Raw genomic sequence first — 21126 nt, forward strand, 5'->3', positions numbered from 1 at the left:
GAAGTATGACCATATTAGCCCAGTTCTGTCAACAATGCACTGGCTCCCTATTAAACATCGTATAAATTTTAAAATATTGCTGATTACATACAAAGCACTAAATGGTTTAGCTCTGCAGTACTTGAGCAAGCTCTTAACGCATTATAGCAGAGTCCTGCACGGGTATCCGCACCCGCCCGTACCCGCAGTGCTTAAAACCGCATCCGACCCGTTTTCCGACAGCAGCACTAATTAAAATCCGCACCCGACCCGACCCGCTTAAAATAGAACCGACACCCGACCCGCACCCGAAATAAAATCAGTTTAGCCAATCACATTATAGACACAATTACAAAAATGTTTATTGCCAGGTCATACAGAAGTTATTACACGACAATTAACACAAGGACAACTTCAGCCGAAGCTGTCAAAAGGCAGGTACATGAAGAACATGGCAAACGTAAAACTGAGTAGCCTTTTAACATCTTACCAATCGAACAGACGCAGCTACAACACTATATCTGCCACGCAATTTCGTCTAGCCTACATTTGACAATTTTGGGTTGAAACACGCCCTGCACACCACATATAGTCTACTTAACAGTGTTAAATTTGAAAAATACTGCTCGATAGAACTGCTTTGTTTGTTACCACAGTTATCTGCGTGCTTCCTCGGCGATGAAGTTCCACATTTACAGCTATAATCCAACACGAAAATGCATGCAGCAAATAAGCCTTTCACAATATTTTCTTCAGATAACTCCAAATTTCTCCCACACACTGGACTTAATTTTTGATGACGTAAAATGATGTCAATTTTTGATGACAACTGTACAATCTCCACTAGCTATTCTTTTCTTCAACTCCTCAGCATCCATCTCGACGATTGCAAGCAGATATTATGATGAATTTTTAAAAGTGAAAGTAGTAAGGTTATAGATCCTGGGAGGGCGTGGCGCGTGGGCACAAATAAACTGATGTGGATTTTCAATTATTTTATCAACTTGAAATACAGGCATATTTTTGTAGATGTGTTCCTAAAAATATGCATATATTTTTACGTTTGCATGTGATTGTTTTAAACCCGTGTTTAGACCCGTGTTTAGCTCGTGTCCGACCCGACCCGCACCCGTATCCGACACAGTTGGATATTTTTCACCCGTTTGAGCAAAATACCCGCGGGTACCCGCACCCGTGCAGGACTCTACATTATAGTCCTTCACGTCTATTGCGATCTCAAAATTCCGGCCAGTTGATAATACCTAGTATATAAAAATCAACTGCTGGCGGTAGATCCTTTTCCTATTTAGCAGCACCAAAACTTTGGAACAGTCTTCCTAACATTGTCCAGGAAGCAGACACACTCTGTCAGTTCAAAGCCAGATTAAAGACACATCTCTTTGACCTAGCATTCATATAATACATTATAGACTTCTATAATTCAATGTTAGGCTGCATAGATTAGATCAGCCGGAACCGGGAACACTTCCCATAAATCCTGATGTACTCGTTACATCATAAGAAGAATCGCATCTACGCTAATTTTAGTGTCTTTGTTTATCCCGAGGTTTTCCCGCAGCCTGCCGGATCCAGGCCGTATCCAGACCTGACGAAGGACCTTCGCAAGGACCCGATGACAACGCAGTGATGAAGTGCCAACTAGTCTTTACCACTCTACAGATAAAGCGTTTTCGGGAAATTTGTTTTGCGTACCTACCCCGAAGTGACAAAATAAAATAAAATTCTGTATCAAAATTTATAAGGAAAGACCAGTACTTTGTTTAGGCTTTGTTTGTAGGGAATTACAAACCTGCGCACATATATTCTAACGCACATAACTATAGAACCAATTCTTAATGTGCATGTGAACGGCATCAGCGTTTCTCACAGGTTTGCGTTTAAAGTCTGTGTAGAGAGAATGGTGTCGTCTTAGCGGCCCCTAATTTAATAACAAATGATCGTTGCGACGGAAGCGAATCAATCAAAAATAACTTTAGCTGAAAAAAAAACGTTATTAAAGAACCGCTATAAAGTCAAAACAATCTCTGCTACCATAAATTATACATTTATCTCTGTAAAGCTGCTTTGTAACAATCTACATGGTTAAAAGCGCTATATAAAAAATGAGGATTTTTTTTTTATCCAAATTTTCTTTGCGGGCAAAGAAGAGAAAGGGGAGGTGACCTTTCCCCTTATGACGACATAAAGGGAAGATTCTAGATTCGCCCGTCTGAGCTTTTATTTTATCACAAAAATACCCAGGGCTTTGTTTACACCTATCAAAATGTCTAGCCACTGGGGGACCATAGGCAGGCTAGGGGAACTCATATTAATGTTAAAGTGAAATTTTCATGTCATGGGACCTTTAATAGCTGCTAGATCTGCTTATTTTTCAACCCTATTAGAAGAAAATAAACAAAACCCTAGGTATTTATTTGAAACAGTGGCTAAACTAACAAAAAATAAAGCTTCAAGCCCAGAAGTTTCCAAGCAGCACAGCAGCAATGACTTTATGAACTTCTTCACTTACAAGATTGATAATATCAGGGAGAAAATTATAACTATGCAACCGTCTACTACAGTATCGCATCAGGCAGTGCATTGCAGTGTCCCTAAGGAAAAAATTGATTCGTGACTTTCAAATGAAATATCGGTATCAAAGAGCACACCCAGGTTCCTAACCGATGACGAAGACTTAACAGAGCAGCCATCAAGAGTTAGACAGTATTCTAGATTATTATTGTCCAATACTTAGAATCTCTGTTTTTTCAGAATTTAGTAGTAGGAAATTACTAGTCATCCAATTTTTTATATCACCTACACATTCAGTTAATTTTGTGAATTTGTACGTTTCGTCAGGGCGTGAAGAAATATAGAGCTGAGTATCATCGGCATAACAGTTTCTAATAGGGTCTAATAGGGTTCTAATAGGGTTGAAAAATAAGCAGATCTAGCAGCTTTTAAAGGTCCCATGACATGAAAATTTCACTTTATGATTTTTTTTTTTTTTTTACATTAATATGAGTTCCCCTGGCCTGCCTATGGTCCCCCAGTGGCTAGACATTTTGATAGGTGTAAACAAAGCCCTGGGTATTTTTGAGAAAATGAAAGCTCAGACGGGCGAATCTAGAATCTTCCCTTTATGTCGTCATAAGGGGAAAGGTCACCTCCCCTTTCTCTTCTTTGCCCCCTTAGAGAGAGTTCCACATAATTCTAGCTATTTCATATGCAAGCATGTCAGCCAATCACAGCAGTGGGCGTTTACATTGAAGTCTCACAGCAGACACGCCCCTTCAAACAGTGTTCAAATCAGAGGCTAAAATCAGGCTAGGAAAAATGCCTTTTACTTCTAAATTAATAACAAATGTCATCTTAAAGGTGGCCTTGCATGGATTATTTTATTATTTTAGAATGTTTCCTGGGGTGCCCTTATAATGTTAGTATGTTTTTTAGATCAAAATTTGTTATAATTTAGAAATAAAAGGCATTTTTCCTAGCCTGATTTTAGCCTCTGATTTGAACACTGTTTGAAGGGGCGTGTCTGCTGTGAGACTTCAGTGTAAACGCCCACTGCTGTGATTGGCTGCTGTGAGACTTTAGTGTAAGCCCGTTGATCACGTGAATGAAGATCTTATCATTGCAACGCAGTTTCTGCACTCTCACTAATGATTTCACCAATGCAAACATGATGTATGTACAATAAGAGCTTCGTTGTGCAGCGTTACAGCGTCATTGATTTCATAACGAGTTTTGGCAAGTGTCCAGATAAACTCGCGCTGTGTGATTGACAGCTTGGGTGACTGGAAAGGGATCGTTCTTTGATCGCTATCTGTATATTAATCACAGTTTAAGTAAGATTATTTTCATCCTACTAAGAGAAACGACGTGACATTGATCATTTAGTCACTGGCTTGATTTACTGATGCATAAACAGTATTGAATGACTTTGAGAGAAAGATTATCTGTCTGAACTTGAACAATTACACATCAGACATTCACATAACCCACTGGTTCTTCAGAGACTCGGATGAAGGAACTAAAAAAATACCTTTGTGTTCATTTGTACATCCAAACACTGAGCAACTGAGGAAAAATGATTCGGACGATGATTCGGCTGCGCAGTTCCACCTGGCCTTGAACATGGGCTGGCATATGCAAATTTTTGGAGGCGTACATATTAATGATCCATATTAATGTTATGTGGAGATTCGCCTATTTTTCAGGGGTGTTTTTCAAAAACGAGATTTAAATAAGAAGGAGAAAACAATGGTGTTTGAGACTCACTGTATGTCATGTCCATGTACTGAATTCTTGTTATTTAACTATGCCAAGATAAATTCAATTTCAAATTCTAGGGCACCTTTAAAAACATACTAACATTATAAGGGCACCCCAGGAAACATTATAAAATAATCCATGTCATGGGACCTTTAAGGCCTCTCTGTATGCAATCGAGCTCTCTTTCCATGAAATGCGAAATACCTCTAGTTTTGTTTTCTTCCAGTTGCGCTCCATTTTTCTGGCTGCTCTATTAAGGGCCCGAGTGTGCTCGTTGTACCACGGCATTGGACTATTTTCTTTAATCTTCTTTAAGCGCAACGGAGTTAGGGGCTGCGTTTAAAGGATTTATTCAACTCCTTTGGGGTCAAGCAAAACGTCACTGGTCCCACTCATCGTCTTAATCATACACTAGATTTAATTATATCACATGGAACCAATCCAACCGATATAGATATTATACCGCAAAGTGATGGTCACTGATCATTACATGGTAACTTGCATACTACGTACTGCTGAAATTTGTCATGTTGCGCCACATTATCGACCAGGCAGAACAATCCTTCCAACAACTATAGATAGATTCTCAAATAGCTTACCTGATCTATCTATAGTTGTTGGAAGGATCTACAGCAGCTACGCTAATTATTTCCAATCTGCTTTTCTGTTGTTAAATAGAGTTCGTCAGCTCCAGTTTGTATCCAGCCTCTCATGGAAACTTCAGATGCCCCAACACCCGTGCAGAGACGACTCGAAGCCTGTGAAGAGACGACTCGACGCCGGCGATATGTTATGCCCTAAATTAATACATGATTAACTAACTGTATTTTTCTGTACATTTCTGAAATGCCCTTTCTGTAAAGCTGCTTTGAAACAATATGTATTGTGAAAAGCGCTATACAAATAAATTTGAATTAAATTGAATTGAACGGAGCAACTGTGTCTAAAGTGCTGGAAAATAGAGTCAAAAGTTTCTGTCGCAATATTGAGTTCTTCTAAGCTATCTGGGATGCTGAGATGATGAAACTGATCAGGAAGATTATTAATAAAGCAATCTTTAGTGGCAGAAGTGATAAGTCTAACATATTTGTAACACGGAGTAGGCTTTGCAGCCTTGGCTAAATGAAGTTTACACGAGACCAGATAATGATCTGAGATGTCATCGCTCTGCTGCAGAATTTCAATGGCATCAACATTGATTCCATGTGATAATATTAGATGTAGGGTATGATTACGACAATGAGTAGGTCCTGACACGTTGTCTAACTCCAATAGAGTTAAGATTGTCTTTAAATGCCAATCCCAATGCATCTTTTTCATTATCTACATTTATATTAAAATCACCAACAATTATGACTTTATCTGCAACCAGTACTAACTCTGATAGAAAGTCAGCAAATTCTTTGATAAAGTCTGTATGGGCCCTGGTGGCCTGTATACAGTAGCCAGCACAAATCTCAAAATTGATTTATCATTTACACTATATATTGCTATATTAAGCACCAACACTTCAAAATAATTAGGGCCCGAGCACCGATGGTGAGAGGACCCTATTGTTTTTGCTCCGTTTATTAGGGCCCAAGCCCTGAAAGGGCGAAGGCCCTATTGTTTCCGGAAGGATTATTATTTATTTATTTTTCTGCCTTTTTGCCACTTTTGGGGCCCTTAACATGCTCAAAAACTCTTGAAATTTTGCACACACGTCAGAACCTGCGGCCATCAGGGCCGGACTGAAGCTGGTACCTGGGCGTGGCAGGGAGGCTCGACAGCGCCCCCTGGAATGGTGTCTGAAAACTTGGTCCATAAATCAAACACGCTTGCATGTAATAATATGAAACTCAGTACACATACTGTTTTCGCCTACTATATAGTAGGAAAGTAGGCATATTCGAACGCACTTAAGTCCGAATCTCGTGATAATTAGTACGTCACCCGGGTAATTCTCGCTTACTCTTTTGAATTCGTACATACTTTTTTGCTCGCCTACTCTTTTTCCCATACTAAATAGTAGGGAAGTATGCGGTTTCGAACGCAGCCCATGTTTCCTGGAAACGGCGTGCACCGGTGTGCAACGGGGTTTGAGATACGTTAGGCTTGTTTGAGATGCGCCTTGCCTCGCCTGAAATGTTTGCGAGAGTAGGCGGCTGCAGTGAGAGGAGGAGTGAAAAAAGCGCAGGCAAGCCGGACAGATCTCTCTTCTCGTAGTGGATCTGACACCTGCGAGATCAAAGATGGATATCGCAGGATTCACGCTCGTGCACAGTGTTGCTAATAAACTGGATGTAATTCAAGTTCTGTTGCTTTTATATGAAAATAAATAAAATGAACAAGACACCCAAAGTAGCCTACTTGTTATTTAATTCCATTCCAAATACGTTTATCAATATTTTTTTTTCTTTAATACAGACATAGCCAATGTGTGTGTTTTTTTTTTTATAAAAATTGAATTGCATAACCCAAAGAGATCGCACTGTCAGATAGTTTGGGAATATTCACACATAACATAAACACATAAAACGTACTCGGTTACTAACGTAACCTCGGTTCTCTCTAGAGAGGGAACGAGTACTGCGTAAGTCTTACGCTAGGGGAAAATCTCTTTTCTGCGAGATACTGAAGCCAAAAAATTATCCTTAATTTTGAAATAATGTAAAACGCGTTGCGGCAGCATGCAGACATAGGCGAGACGGCTTGCGCGCCTATTGGCTGCCCTGCGGCAACTGCAGCAGCCTATCGATAAGGCCCTATTGTGACGTCAGTACCAATGGGGACGCTTCGCGCCCAATACGTCACGTCCCGCCGAAACGGGCGTGGCCTGGGGCTATAAATATAGCATCGAAAGGCTAGCTTACCGGTTTTTCATCGCCGGAGCGAACCGGAGCGCGCGCAGGCACGGCAAGATACACAGTACTCGTTAACTCTAGAGAGAACCGAGGTTACGTTAGTAACCGAGTACGTTCTCTTACGAGAGGTTCTCTCGTACTGCGTAAGTCTTACGCTAGGGGAACACAGTGTAAAACGCCGTGCATGCTAAGATCCAGCACCAAAGTCCCAAGGGCAAGTGCCCGGGCTCATATAGTACATGATCATAAGTGACTCACAGAGAGCCCAGGAAGAGTGGCTAGAATGATGGGCTGCTACTGCCTCCTCCACCAGAGGAAGAGCGAGGTATCCTCTGTCCTTAGCACCGTCCACCACGGAGAATGCTGCTGAGGCAGAGGAGCGCAGCCTGGCTGAGAAAGGGGCGCTCCAAGACTTTGCCAGTTCTTCATCCTGACGCCAGGATAGAGCAGTTGTCCTCCTCGAAAACTGCCGCTTCTTCTTTGTCATCTCCGGCGGAAGCGGCGGCCAACGGCGGCCACTGTCCGGGAGTGAGAGACTCGAGTGAAGTAGACGGCGAAGCTGGCGGGCGAACCGGCGAGCTTCTCTCGGTGGGAGGAGGCTCAGGGGCCCGCTGAGCATGCCGCTTCTTACGGCGCGGCATCACAGCGGGAAGTGCAGACTCGTGGAAGGTTGCCAGGCGAGTCCTCAGAGTCGCCATAGGCATTAGCTCGCAGTGAGGGCATCCGCCGTCGGCGAGCGCGAGAGCTGCATGTCCTTCACCCAGGCAGGAAACGCAGATGATATGGCGGTCCCCGTCGCTGAGTGGGGCTCGGCACGAGCCACAGGATGGACGAGACATCTTAAAAAAGACGCTCTGCTCTTTTTGTGAAGGAGTGTGAGTCGTGGCGGCGAAAAGGATATGACGCCGGATAGCGTAGCAGGAACGGCGGCTGAAGGCGGCGCGGCCAGCGACTCCAGATACAGTGCTCGTCCCGCTGAAAGGCTTTATCCACGCCGCGGCTTCTTCTCTCTGGATCCAGCGATGCGTGAGCTCCGCTGAAGAGATGAAAAATCGGTAAGCTAGCCTTTCGATGCTATATTTATAGCCCCAGGCCACGCCCGTTTCGGCGGGACATGACGTATTGACGTACCTTACCACACCCAAGAAAAAACTGTATGGACACTTTACACTATGTGGACACATAGAGGACACTTTACACTATGGACACTTTACACTATGTGCACTATGGACACTTTACACACACTGCTGCGGGTACACAATCCCACAAAAGACTCAGCAATATATGTATGTTTACATGCTCATGCACTTCAAATCATCCCGCACTGTTCCCCAACCAGCTGCTGACTCAAATGTCTCTATTTGCACATGTACAGTATTTGTGATTTTCTTCTATCTTTAGTTTGTATAGGGTAAATATTTATGTGAAGCATTTGTATAGTTTGTATTTATTATCCTTTATTCTTTTAGTTTGTATAGGGTAAATACTTATATATATATATATATATTATACTTATAGTTAAATCTGTCAGTAGGTTAGTTGTGTATAGGTTTACAGTGTTTTTTACTTCATTGTTGTATGTCTGTATTTATGTAGCACCGTGGTCCTGTGAGGCACGTCATTTCGTTCCACTGTATGTCCCCACATGTAGCGGAATGACAATAAAGCTCAACTTGAACTTGAACTTGAACTTGTATTGGGCGCGAATCGTCCCCATTGGTACTGACATCACGATAGGGCCTTATCGATAGGCTGCTGCAGTTGCCGCAGGGCAGCCAATAGGCGCGCAAGCCGTCTTGCCTATGTCTGCATGCTGCCGCAACGCGTTTTACATTATTTCAAAATTAAGGATAATTTTTTGGCTTCAGTATCTTGCGGAAAAGAGATTTTCCCCTAGTGTAAGACTTACGCAGTACGAGAGAACCTCTCGTAAGAGAACATGATATTAGAGTTTTACAATCAAACATTTTAAAAGAGAACAATACATCACGGTTGTTTAAACCAATGAGCATTAAGCTGTGTCGTCAGCAAGTCGTTTCCCATCATGCTTTGATCAGCGCAGTCAGTGGAGAGCAACTGCCCTCGACGGGACATTCTAAAACGCTTCCCAGCTAACAATTTAACGTTCTGGGAACGTTAGTTTTTGGTTCCCAGAATGTTCCCAAGAACGTTCCCTATTGGTTAGCCAGGAAAGTTTTCTTTACGTTAATAGAACGTTCCCTATAGGTTAGGGGAACGTTCCCGGAACGTTGCCAAGAACGTTCCCTATTGGTTAGCCAGTAAAGTTTTCTTTACGTTAATAGAACGTTCCCTATAGGTTAGGGGAACGTTCCCATAACGTTGCCGAAAGGTTCCCAGAACGTTCCCGAAAGGTTCTCGGAACGTTCTCCTAACGTCTACACATCCTGATATGCCTGTACACAAATTATAGGTCTACAAACAACATATTCTACATTGTTTATTGTTCAAACACTTAAGAATCCTATAAATATATTATTACAATAAATTTAATTTACAGAAACTATCATTAATAAGTAAATCACTCAGTTTGTATTAAATAAATAAATCAGCACACAATCCATGTTTTTGTTGATTCATTGTTTAATTATCAACCTAAAATAAGTCATTAAAAACAGCGTTAGCAAAATGTATTCAGGAACAGCAATTTACATTTAATATTTCAAACATGAAAATATTTCAATAAATAAAACTGCACAAACATTTTAATTAAAACTATCTTTTTGCAAACTGTAGCCTATAACTTTGGCTAAAAAGTTGAAAAAGTATTCATTTATATACAATATACATGAATGTGCCAATCTTCACTCCGCTCAAAACATTTAAACTCCCAACACCATCTGCAAATTTAACAAGAAAATAAAAAGACAACGCGTTACATGGACACACAATCCCACGCCAAAATTCAAGCCCTGTAATGGCATTAATATTCATCCTGAGCAAATGAAAAGAGTGAGGTGGGATTGTGTGTCACAAGCTGTAGGAGATATGAGAGCACGAGCGCTGCTGATATCGTGTATTTATTCAGATATTTCAGCATCAATGTGTATAGAAAAATGTATATATTTGAAAACATTACATTGCATTTATTTATATTGCACTATTTATTATTTCAGACTACAAATCAAAAAAGGAATGTTTTATATAGGGGTAAGGATACCCATTAAGCCTATGTACCCTTTAAACCCACTTTCAACTCTGAAGTCAAATAAAAAACAGAGAAAATAATATTTAAGTCTAGTGAACTCTGACCTGCGAATTCGCTCTACATATAACGTATAAGTCCCACCTCCAATGAAGAATTTGAAAACCTGTAACTGCTGTGTTGTTTATGAGAGAGAAAGTGAAAAAAAGTTTGAAACTGCTATCAAATTATTATTTTTTATCTCTGTGACTTTACACCTACAAATTCCACTGTCACAGGTGCTCAGTTTTGCTATAATGATACCCTCACAGAACATGGTAATAATCAGTCATCCATGCAAAAGCAAAGGTCGGTGTAGTTTACAGGAACATCTGTCCAGGCCAACGTCTGATGCCTTGATGCCTTCCGCTGGGATCCCAGAAAACCTGAAATTAAAAAAATAAAATAGTACAGTTCAAAATCTATCATACATACATCTCATCTGGTATCACAAATTATCATTCCAGGTTGACTTTAAGATATGCTCAATATTAGTGCTGCACGATATTGAAAAATTTAGAGTTTATTTAGAGATATCAGCCGTATGGTTTAGTGCATGCGCTAACGGCTCCAGGTTTGTATCTCGTAAATTACCGCACTAATAATGCCCAGAATGGCCCCAAACTTCTACAGTAGTACAAATAGGTTCTGTACTCATTAAACGAGGCATTGGAAAGTTTATAAGTACATCAGGAGTTTATTTAAATAACACTTGCCTGACAGCGAATGCTACTGCTGATGTTGACGTCACTTTATGAGTACAGAACCTATTTGTACTTCTGTACTACTCATTTTCCCCGACATAGAGCAGACCGGCACACAACAAAAACTGCTGTTCGGATGTTCCCTTTTCTGATATTTTTGCATTCGTGACATTTTAATTAAAACAGAAATAAGAATTTTAGTGTAATAAGCGAAAATTAACAGTAAACTCAGAGATCACCTACCGCTGCAGATGTGTACGGAAGTGAAAAGCGGAAATGCTTAGACCTCTTTCCGGTTCGACCGCTGGGCACTCCGCATAACCTCTATTGGGGGGATTTTGTAGAGGAGTGAACCTGCATAGAAAATTACAATAGATAACAAGCATTGATAAATACAATAGAAGAAAAACACAGTTGAAATAAGCAGTGCATTATGTTTTTCAGTTAAATCTGAAAACATCAGGTACAGAAATTGAATTATCAAAATGTAAAATAAGTCTGACTCTTCACTGTAAAAATAAAATAACTATAAATTAATTAAATGTATCTTTGCTAAAGCTACAAGTCATTTTCTCTTTTGATGTTTGATCAGCATTGGCGACACAAACAGCTGCGGGTACGTTAGGCTGCTGTCCCTTTAAGACGAATGCGCAGACCTAATATAAATGACACGCATCCGTTTTCTTTCTGTTTAAAACACAAGACTGTTTACGAGGAAAATCGCCAAGATGGGCATTTTGCGTGCACGTGTCCGTTTAAGCTCAAAAGAAAGGGAAAGAGAACTGAATTCAGCTAAACTCACCTTCTTCATCTACTGACTGTGGATGGCATCAAGGTCTTGTCCTGTCCTGAAGAATCACAGGGCCAAACAATAGGGATTATATCTCATCTGGTAACAAGAGCAAAGCCATAACTTTAAGAACTCTAATGATATTTACCCCCTGATATTGCATTGGGGATATCAATTCAAACATTTTTAAAGGCTAAGAGTATGAGCCACAGCTGCCCAAGATATCTGTGAGAAATAACTGCCTAAAGTTGTCGACCCCCTGAACCACATTCAGCATTTAAAAGTACAAAGAATTTCAGTATTGATCAATAAAAAAAAAAACATACAAATACATACAGTGAGGAAAATAAGTATTTGAACACCCTGCTATTTTGCAAGTTCTCCCACTTGGAAATCATGAAGGGGTCTGAAATTGTCATCGTAGGTGAATGTCCACTGTGAGAGACATAATCTAAAAAAAAAAAATCCAGAAATCACAATATATGATTTTTAACTATTTATTTGTATGATACAGCTGCAAATAAGTATTTAAACACCTGTCTATCATCTAGAATTCTGACCCTCAAAGACCTGTTAGTCTGCCTTTAAAATGTCCACCTCCACTCCATTTATTATCCTAAATTAGATGCACCTGTTTGAGGTCGTTAGCTGCATAAAGACACCTGTCCACCCCATACAATCAGTAAGAATCCAACTACTAACATGGCCAAGACCAAAGAGCTGTCCAAAGACACTAGAGACAAAATTGTACACCTCCACAAGGCTGGAAAGGGCTACGGGGAATTTGCCAAGCAGCTTCCCAGCTAACAATTTTAGGTTATAAGAACGTTTCCGTAACGTTCCCATTAAGTTATAAAAACGTTATTTCTGAATGTTCTAGAAACGTTCAAAGCGTCCAGTTTTTTAGACGTTGTATTAACGTTATTTCTTAGTTATAAGAACGTTATTCAAAACGTTATTAGAACGTTCTATTCTCCTGTTATATAAACGTTGTATTAACGTCCTTGCTTGGTTATAAGAACGTTATTCAAACGTTATTAGAACGTTCAATTCTCCCGTTATATAAACGTTGTATTAACGTCCTTGCTTGGTTATAAGAACGTTATTCAAACGTTATTAGAACGTTCTATTCTCCTGTTATATAAACGTTGTATTAACGTCCTTGCTTGGTTATAAGAACGTTGTTCAAACGTTATTGGAACATTCAATTCTTAGGTTATAAGAACGTTTCCATAACGTTCCCATTAAGTTATAAAAACGTTATTTCTGAATGTTCTAGGAACGTTCAAAGCGTCCAGTTTTTTGGACGTTGTATTAACGTTATTTCTTAGTTATAAGAACGTTATTCAAAACGTTATTAGAACGTTCAATTCTCCTGTTATATAAACGTTGTATTAATGCTCTTGCTTGGTTATAAGAACGTTATTCAAACGTTATTAGAACGTTCAATTCTCCCGTTATATAAACGTTTTCTTAATGTTTTTCTAAGATTATGAAAAACGTTCTTAAAACATTCCATTCACTTGTTTAAACATTCTCAATGTTTTTGCAAATAATGTATATATGACAATCATTTTATAAAAGCACCTTATTAAGAGCTTTCAAATTTAAAAATTAAGACAAAAGATCTAGAAAGATAATTAAAAATCAAAAAGACCCATGAATCATGTCTATAATATGTGTAATGTAGTCCACTGAAGACGGGCTGAAGTGAACCAAAGTGTAGTTTATTTCAAGATACAGATACAATTGAAACCGACTTGGGTTAAATTGAAATATGAAATTAACATGAAAATAAACCTGGACTAACATAGAACAAACTGATTAAACTTCAAAATAATGAAACATGAAACAAAACTAAAACAACCTCTTTACCTAACCCTAACCTATCAGCAAGCTAAAAAAAAAAAAAAAACATTTTAAATGACATTATCCACAATCACATCAGCTTCCACTTCCGGCACATCGGACTGGACTGGACTGGACCCTGAGAGGATCTCCGGAGATACTGCAGGGAGAAAATAAAACAGTGTTGTATTAAAGTGTGGTGAGATTAGTATAAAAGCACTGGGATGCTGTACTTGCTCATGCACAATATCTAATTAAATTTTCTGACAATTTACAAAAAGTTTAATCTGCTTTGGAATATTGGGAGAACACATGAAGATACGAGACTAGCTCTCTGCTCTTGTCCCTAAGCCCAGAGCTTATATTGCTTTTCATGCTCAAGGACTTTGAATTGTTTCTATTTTAATGCACTCTTAAAGTTTAAATTGCATTAATGAACCGTGCCACATCCCAAAACTGCAATCTAATGATAACTTTGCTTAAATCAAAAATATTTTAAAAGGTCATTAATGGATCATAATTATTGCACAAATATTATTAAGCAACAAAAAGATTAAAATATTAAATAATTATTGAACTAAAATATAGTACATTTATTGAATTGATGAAAAGGTACACTTAAGGTGTTTGGTCACTTGAGTGTGACCCAATTATCATATAGGAAAACACAAGGGTTAAACTCAAGAAAAACATTAATGTTGTCTCTCCATCACTCCCCAGAATAAAATGCCCCAGTTAATGTGGTCCTCGTAGTAATCAATGCATATTATGCGTTAATATTTAGCAAAAATTGCTGTGAATATAATTTGTTGTCTCCACTGATCTATAGATCAGTGGTTGTCTCTCGCCATTGGCTACCATACAATATTTTTCCAAATTAAGGTCCCATGGTATTCCACCGAAAGGGGGGGGGGGGGGGGGGGGGGGGACTTAGGCTCTCTTTTGAGAGCTACATGAACCATGTGACCACAAGATCAAAGTTGTGCGCAACTCTCTTTCAACGGCTCTGCATCACTGCAACGCCAGAGGCGCCGGTTACCATAGAAATTCGCGCCTACAACTGCTGCACCAAGCCAAAAATACAAATTTTAACGCAATTTGAGCAAAAAATAAATAAAAATAGCTGCCTGGAGGAATTGAAAATATGGCCTTCCATACACTGTATATTATAAATTAGCAAAATTTACAATACTGATGGTTGTTAAAACGCGTAACGTTAATTACAGTCTGTGAAAAGGGTCCATTACTGTTGTCAAGTGCTCGATCCAAATATCAAATTTAAGAGGAGCCTGGGGATATCCTTCCTTTTTAAATGTCACATAGGAGCTTGTTATAACCTGTAAAACTGCAAACACAGTGGACAACTTACACGATAAAATTACAAATAAGTTACAGATTTCAGATGACGAACTTGACACATGAAACAGATAACTGGAGGGGGAAATACCCGGACCATAGCTAAGCTAACTTAATTGAGCTAACGTTAGCCGATTAACTTTTGAATCTCAAGAACGCGTTCAAATTAAAATCAGTTTAGCTATATTGAAAAGGCGAACAAGGACACTGGAAAAGGTGAATCTAAATAAAGACATCAATGTAATTTCGCGTTTATTCTTCAGTTTTAACTACATATTTGTGTAGTGTTGTTAACTGCTCTGTGGACTGAGGGGAGCAGTTTACGTTACTCAAGACAGTTCATGCAAACTGTTGATCTAGTCAACTTTATTAAAACAGTAGCAACTGCTGCAAAACTAAGTTAATTAGCACTGATACAAGTATTTGATTCATACAACACGCAAAATTCAACTTACCTAAAAGCTGTCGTCTCCTTGTCCGACATCTTGTCCCGCTGACGCTGTGTTTGATTGACGGGTCGTGCCGTGCGCTGCAAAACCACGCCCATCTTAGGTAATAGGTCGTTCGGACGTGGGGAATGATCAGATAAAACTACAGTCTATCATAACACATTCCCTGTTTTCTCTTTGACTGTAATTGCAAAAGTTTATTTTATTTTTTTGTATGATGAAGAGCCTGCGTGCTCGAAACGTTACCGCTATTGGATAGTTGTATTGATAATAAATATTTTTGATAATTTTGGAGCTTAGGTGTTGCCGACTTTATACTTTATTTTTTTTAGAGGTAAAACCAAATTTATAATTGACTGTACTTTTTGAATTATTTCCTGTTGAATCGATAATTATTTTATATCTGGGATTTTTTTCTAAACTAATAATAATATTTGAAAAAATATTTTAACCCCCCAAAAAAATTTCAGTGCATTGTGTCAATGTATATACAAATTATGTTTCTGAAGTTGTTTATTTGTTTTAATTTAGTAACGTTTTTAAAACGTTCCACTAACAAGTAAGAATAACGTTTTGATACTAACGTTTTTAGAACGTTTATCAATGACATGTTGGCACAACGTTACTTTGGTAACTTTGAGAGAACTTTTATCTAAGTTAATCAGCATTGTGATAAAAGTGTCTAATTCATACAACAAGCAAAATGCACTCAACTTAAATGAATACTGCTATTTTCCTGAACATAATTATTTTATATTCTGGGATTTTTTATTCTGACCATAAAAAAAATATTTAAATGAAATAGTTAAATAATGTCAGTGCATTGTGTCATTAGTTGTGTCACTGGATTTACAAATGATATGTTTCTGAAGTTGATTTGCAGAATAAAAAGCTGTATAACTAATTTGTAATGACTAATATATATTTTTTAACATAATAATGTTTTTTAAAACGTTTATCAATGACATGTTGGCACAACGTTACTTTGGTAACTTTAAGAGAACTTTTATCTTAATATATATTTTAACAATAACGTTTTTAAAACGTTCCACTAACAATGTAAGAATAACGTTTTAATGCTAACGTTTTTAGAACGTTTATCAATGACATATAACGTTGGCACAACGTTATAATAACGTTACAACAAGAACGTTTTTGATAACTTTTAGAGAACTTTCAGAGAACGTTAGCCAATGTTCTGAGAACGTTCCCTGTTAGCTGGGTTGGTGAAAAAAGGTCCACTGTTGGAGCAATCATTAGAAAATGGAAGAAGCTAAACATGACTGTCAATCTCCCTCGGACTGGGGCTCCATGCAAGATCTCACCTCGTGGGGTCTCAATGATCCTAAGAAAGGTGAGAAATCAGCCCAGAACTACACGGGAGGAGCTGGTCAATGACCTGAAAAGAGCTGGGACCACCGTTTCCAAGGTTACTGTTGGTAATACTCTAAGACGTCATGGTTTGAAATCATGCATGGCACGGAAGGTTCCCCTGCTTAAACCAGCACATGTCAAGGCCCGTCTTAAGTTTGCCAATGACCATTTGGATGATCCAGAGGAGTCATGGGAGAAAGTCACGTGGTCAGATGAGACCAAAATATAACTTTTTGGTCATAATTCCACTAAACGTGTTTGGAGGAAGAAGAATGATGAGTACCATCCCAAGAACACCATCCCTACTGTGAAGCATGGGGGTGGTAGCATCATGCTTTGGGGGTGTTTTTCTGCACATGGGACAGGGCGACTGCACTGTATTAAGGAGAGGATGACCGGGGCCATGTATTGCGAGATTTTGGGGAACAACCTCCTTCACTCAGTTAGAGCATTGAAGATGGGTCGAGGCTGGGTCTTCCAACATGACAATGACCCGAAGCACACAGCCAGGATAACCAAGGAGTGGCTCTGTAAGAAGCATATCAAGGTTCTGGCGTGGCCTAGCCAGTCTCCAGACCTAAACCCAATAGAGAATCTTTGGAGGGAGCTCAAACTCCGTGTTTCTCAGCGACAGCCCAGAAACCTGACTGATCTAGAGAAGATCTGTGTGGAGGAGTGGGCCAAAATCCCTCCTGCAGTGTGTGCAAACCTGGTGAAAAACTACAGGAAACGTTTGACCTCTGTAATTGCAAACAAAGGCTACTGTACCAAATATTAACATTGATTTTCTCAGGTGTTCAAATACTTATTTGCAGCTGTATCATACAAATAAATAGTTAAAAAAATCATACATTGTGATTTCTGGATTTTTTTTTTGTAGATTATGTCTCTCACAGTGGACATGCACCTACGATGACAATTTCAGACCCCTCCATGATTTCTAAGTGGGAGAACTTGCAAAATAGCAGGGTGTTCAAATACTTATTTTCCTCACTGTAAATACCTTTGAGTTGGACAGTATGGTGTCAGTCTCACTGGCCAACATAATTCAAAATAGACCTAAAGAAATAAAATAAAATATACTAATGATCAGGATATCATGTTATCATAATAGTTAAATGAATTATAATTATATCTATGACCATTATAATACTTTATTAGTCGCCTATTATTTAGCTGATTATTTAGCCTACAGGCTTCTCAAGGACAATCTCACTGAAAAAACCTGGGGTTAATGATTTTAAAATGTGAGACTTATTTCAAAAGCATAAATCTTACAGACCCCAAACCTTTGAACAGTGCACTGTATGTTTGAGGTGGTTTTGCTTATAGTCATATGGTTCATAGGCGTGGAGATTTTCTTGGACAGGGGGTGCAGCAGGCCATCACAGCATGATGATCTAGGAACGTAACAAGCTATTTGTCACAGAGCCAACAATATTACATGGGATTGGTTTAATAAAAGGAACCAAGCAAGAACAAAGGTGAAATGCAGAAAAGATAAATATACAAATCTTAAGGTAATAGGCCTATATTGTGAAATAAATGCATATGGAATTATTATCATGATTAAACAATAACTCACCCCTTGTTGTAGAGGATTTTTTTTTCTCTCTCGCTATTGTGAAATCACATTTTAGCAATATTGGTAAGTGACGTCACTGATTAAGTTAACAATACAGTGCATTCTTTTAGGTTAAATAAATTAGCTTACTTCCAATCACCCATTGACAAATTACCAGCAAAACTATAAAAAAACTGTTATCTACACTAAATATGTGTTTAAAAACCCAAACTTTAATAAATAAGACCTTAACTTAACGTAACTTAGGCCTAACGTTCTCTTCTGAAACCGGTTAGCTTAGATGCTAACGGACTTTTTCAAAGACACAAAACCATTTCTTTAAAGTAAATATTCAACAGAAGCGTGTCAATTACACGTAAGAAATGTGTCAGGGACGTTTGTGTGTATTATTTGTGAGATTTTGTTGACTAAACTTACCTGAAAGCAGTGAAACCAACAGCGACAGACGGGAGTTTTGTTGTTTGTCAGTTGTTGATGACGTTTCTGGTTTTTGTACGACTGAACATATGAAATGTGTCACTGTGGTATTCGGACAAGGAACAAAACTCATTGTGACTGGTAAGTGATCTTTACACTGTATTTTCATTTTTTTTTTTAACCTTTTCACTGTATTAAGTCTAAACTTCATTATAGAAATATAAACTCATTATTGTAGTAAATTTAGTTACGTGTGTGAATTCAGTCAGAGACAGTTTTATCAAGCGCCTCCAGTAAACAGTCCTGAAATACACTGACAAGACTTTCACTGCAGCTTTAACTTTATCTGTGGTTTTATCTGGGTGTATTTTTTATTCAATTAATAATAATAATAATAATAATAATTAGTATTATAGAACATGCTTTTTCATGTTGTGGTTTAAGGACAAGCATTTTCTTTGTGTTTAATTTGATGTAGCCTATTTTTAAAAATCCTAATTGAACTAATTATGTACAGTATCTGTGAAACAACACATGAGAAGTTGACCTGCGGTGTGACGTGCTGTATTACCTCTAAAACTGTTTTGCTAAATGTTTTTTAAATAATTATTATACAAGAAGCTTTTATGAACTAGTGTATTACTCAATTTGTACCTTTATGTCACGCTGTGAAAATTTCACAGTTGAAAATGAGCTTGTGAAGGCACGAAGATTATTAAAAATGGTAGAAAATATAGTGTCAGCATCTAAAATATACACTTTGCCATATAAATTCATGTATATTTCAACCTAAAATCTTGAAAATAACAATCCAACAAACCACATACATGCACTATTTGACTTTTGTGTTGCAAGTCAATAAAGACATTGAGATGCATGTTTTAAACATATATAATTATGAAATGATTTATTTATTAAATAATTTGACATGTTGTGTGAAATTTTCGAAGTTTAAATGTAGTCAGAGTTCAATATGTCAGATGTGTGTCTGAGATGCAGATGTTTGTCCATGTTAATGGTGATTTGTGTTGATGCTGATGCAGATGTTTGTCCATGTTAATGGTGATTTGTGTTGATGCTGATGCAGATGTTTGTCCATGTTAATGGTGATTTGTGTTGATGCTGGTGCAGATGTTTGTCCATGTTAATGATGATTTGTGTTGATGCTGATGCAGATGTTTGTCCATGTTAATGGTGATTTGTGTTGATGCTGATGCAGATGTTTGTTCATGTTAATGGTGGTTTGTGTTGATGCTGATGCAGATGTTTGTCCATGTTAATGGTGGTTTGTGTTGATGCTGATGCAGATGTTTGTTCATGTTAATGGTGGTTTGTGTTGATGCTGATGCAGATGCTGATGTTGCTCCTCCTGTGCTGAACATCCTCCGTCCATCCAGAGAAGATCTGATCAGCTCCAGTAAAGTCACTCTGGTGTGTCTGATCAATCACATGTCTGTGGCTTTTGCTGATGTGCGCTGGCTTGTGAACGGGAACTCTGTCACTACAGGCGTCTTCACCGGCTCTGCTGAACAGCAGCCTGATCAGAAATTCAAGATGAGCAGTTATTTAACCATTGAGAGCTCAGAGTGGGACAAAGACCAAGATCTGACATGTGAAGCGTCTGTTGCCTCAAAAATCACCAGCACAAGCATCAAGAAATCTGACTGCAGCGACTAAACTCAGAGGATCTGATGTGTTGTTTGAGGGATTATGATAGCGAGTGATAATATCTTCTGACCAACCCTGTATCACATGAAATACGTTCTGAGGAAACTATTTTGCAAATCACAATTACGTTACATGCCAACATATAAGCAGTGCTATTACGTTGGTCCTTAACCTAATAAGCAGTGCTATTACGTTGGTCCTTAACCTAATATAGCCAATCTATTGCAGTGCTATTACGTTTGTCCTGAACATAATACATCCAAAGCAGGTTTCTTTTCACACGTTGCAGCTAATGCTGTTCATTTTGTTTTAATTATTTACTCCCTTTTTTTCTCATTGGGCAACAAAATATTATCTATGCCAGGGCGAGTCAAATGGCGGCACCCAGATAATTTTTATCTGGCCCTCCAACTGGTTTTTGATGTTTAAAACCCCTCGCAATCTGATATCAGTGGCTGCGTTCCAAACCGCATACTTCCCTACTATTTAGTATGGGAAAAAGAGTAGGCGAGCGAAAAAGTATGTACGAATCCAAAAGAGTAGGCGAGAATTACCTGGGTGACGTACTAATTATCGCGAGATTCGGACTTAACACTAGAACTGCCATGGCGGTCATTTTGACCGTTTTGAATT

General features: G+C 38.5%; 1 protein-coding gene and 2 long non-coding RNA genes across 3 annotated transcripts in view; 1 reads left to right on the top strand and 2 right to left on the bottom strand.

Annotated features, from left to right (window-relative positions):
* Nucleotides 1-20557, top strand: part of LOC311290028 (immunoglobulin lambda-1 light chain-like) — a 48879-nt gene extending 28322 nt beyond the window's left edge. Inside the window, exon 4 of the mRNA XM_084408315.1 lies at nt 20177-20557. Coding sequence (XP_084264441.1) covers nt 20177-20502 — 326 coding nt within the window. The 3' untranslated portion in view covers nt 20503-20557. The remainder of the gene's footprint in view (nt 1-20176) is intronic.
* LOC311290063 lies at nt 9760-11852 on the bottom strand. The gene is made up of 3 exons (XR_014627299.1): nt 11809-11852; nt 11250-11360; nt 9760-10688 (listed from the first exon to the last, which is right to left on the bottom strand). It is a non-coding gene; the product is annotated as an uncharacterized lncRNA (long non-coding RNA).
* On the bottom strand, nt 13503-15626 carry LOC311290071. The gene is made up of 2 exons (XR_014627303.1): nt 15456-15626; nt 13503-13804 (listed from the first exon to the last, which is right to left on the bottom strand). It is a non-coding gene; the product is annotated as an uncharacterized lncRNA (long non-coding RNA).
* Nucleotides 20558-21126: the final 569 nt, after the last annotated feature.

This window comes from Rutilus rutilus (assembly GCF_951802725.1).
Source record: "Rutilus rutilus genome assembly, chromosome: 1".
NCBI classification, from domain to species: domain Eukaryota; kingdom Metazoa; phylum Chordata; class Actinopteri; order Cypriniformes; family Leuciscidae; genus Rutilus; species Rutilus rutilus.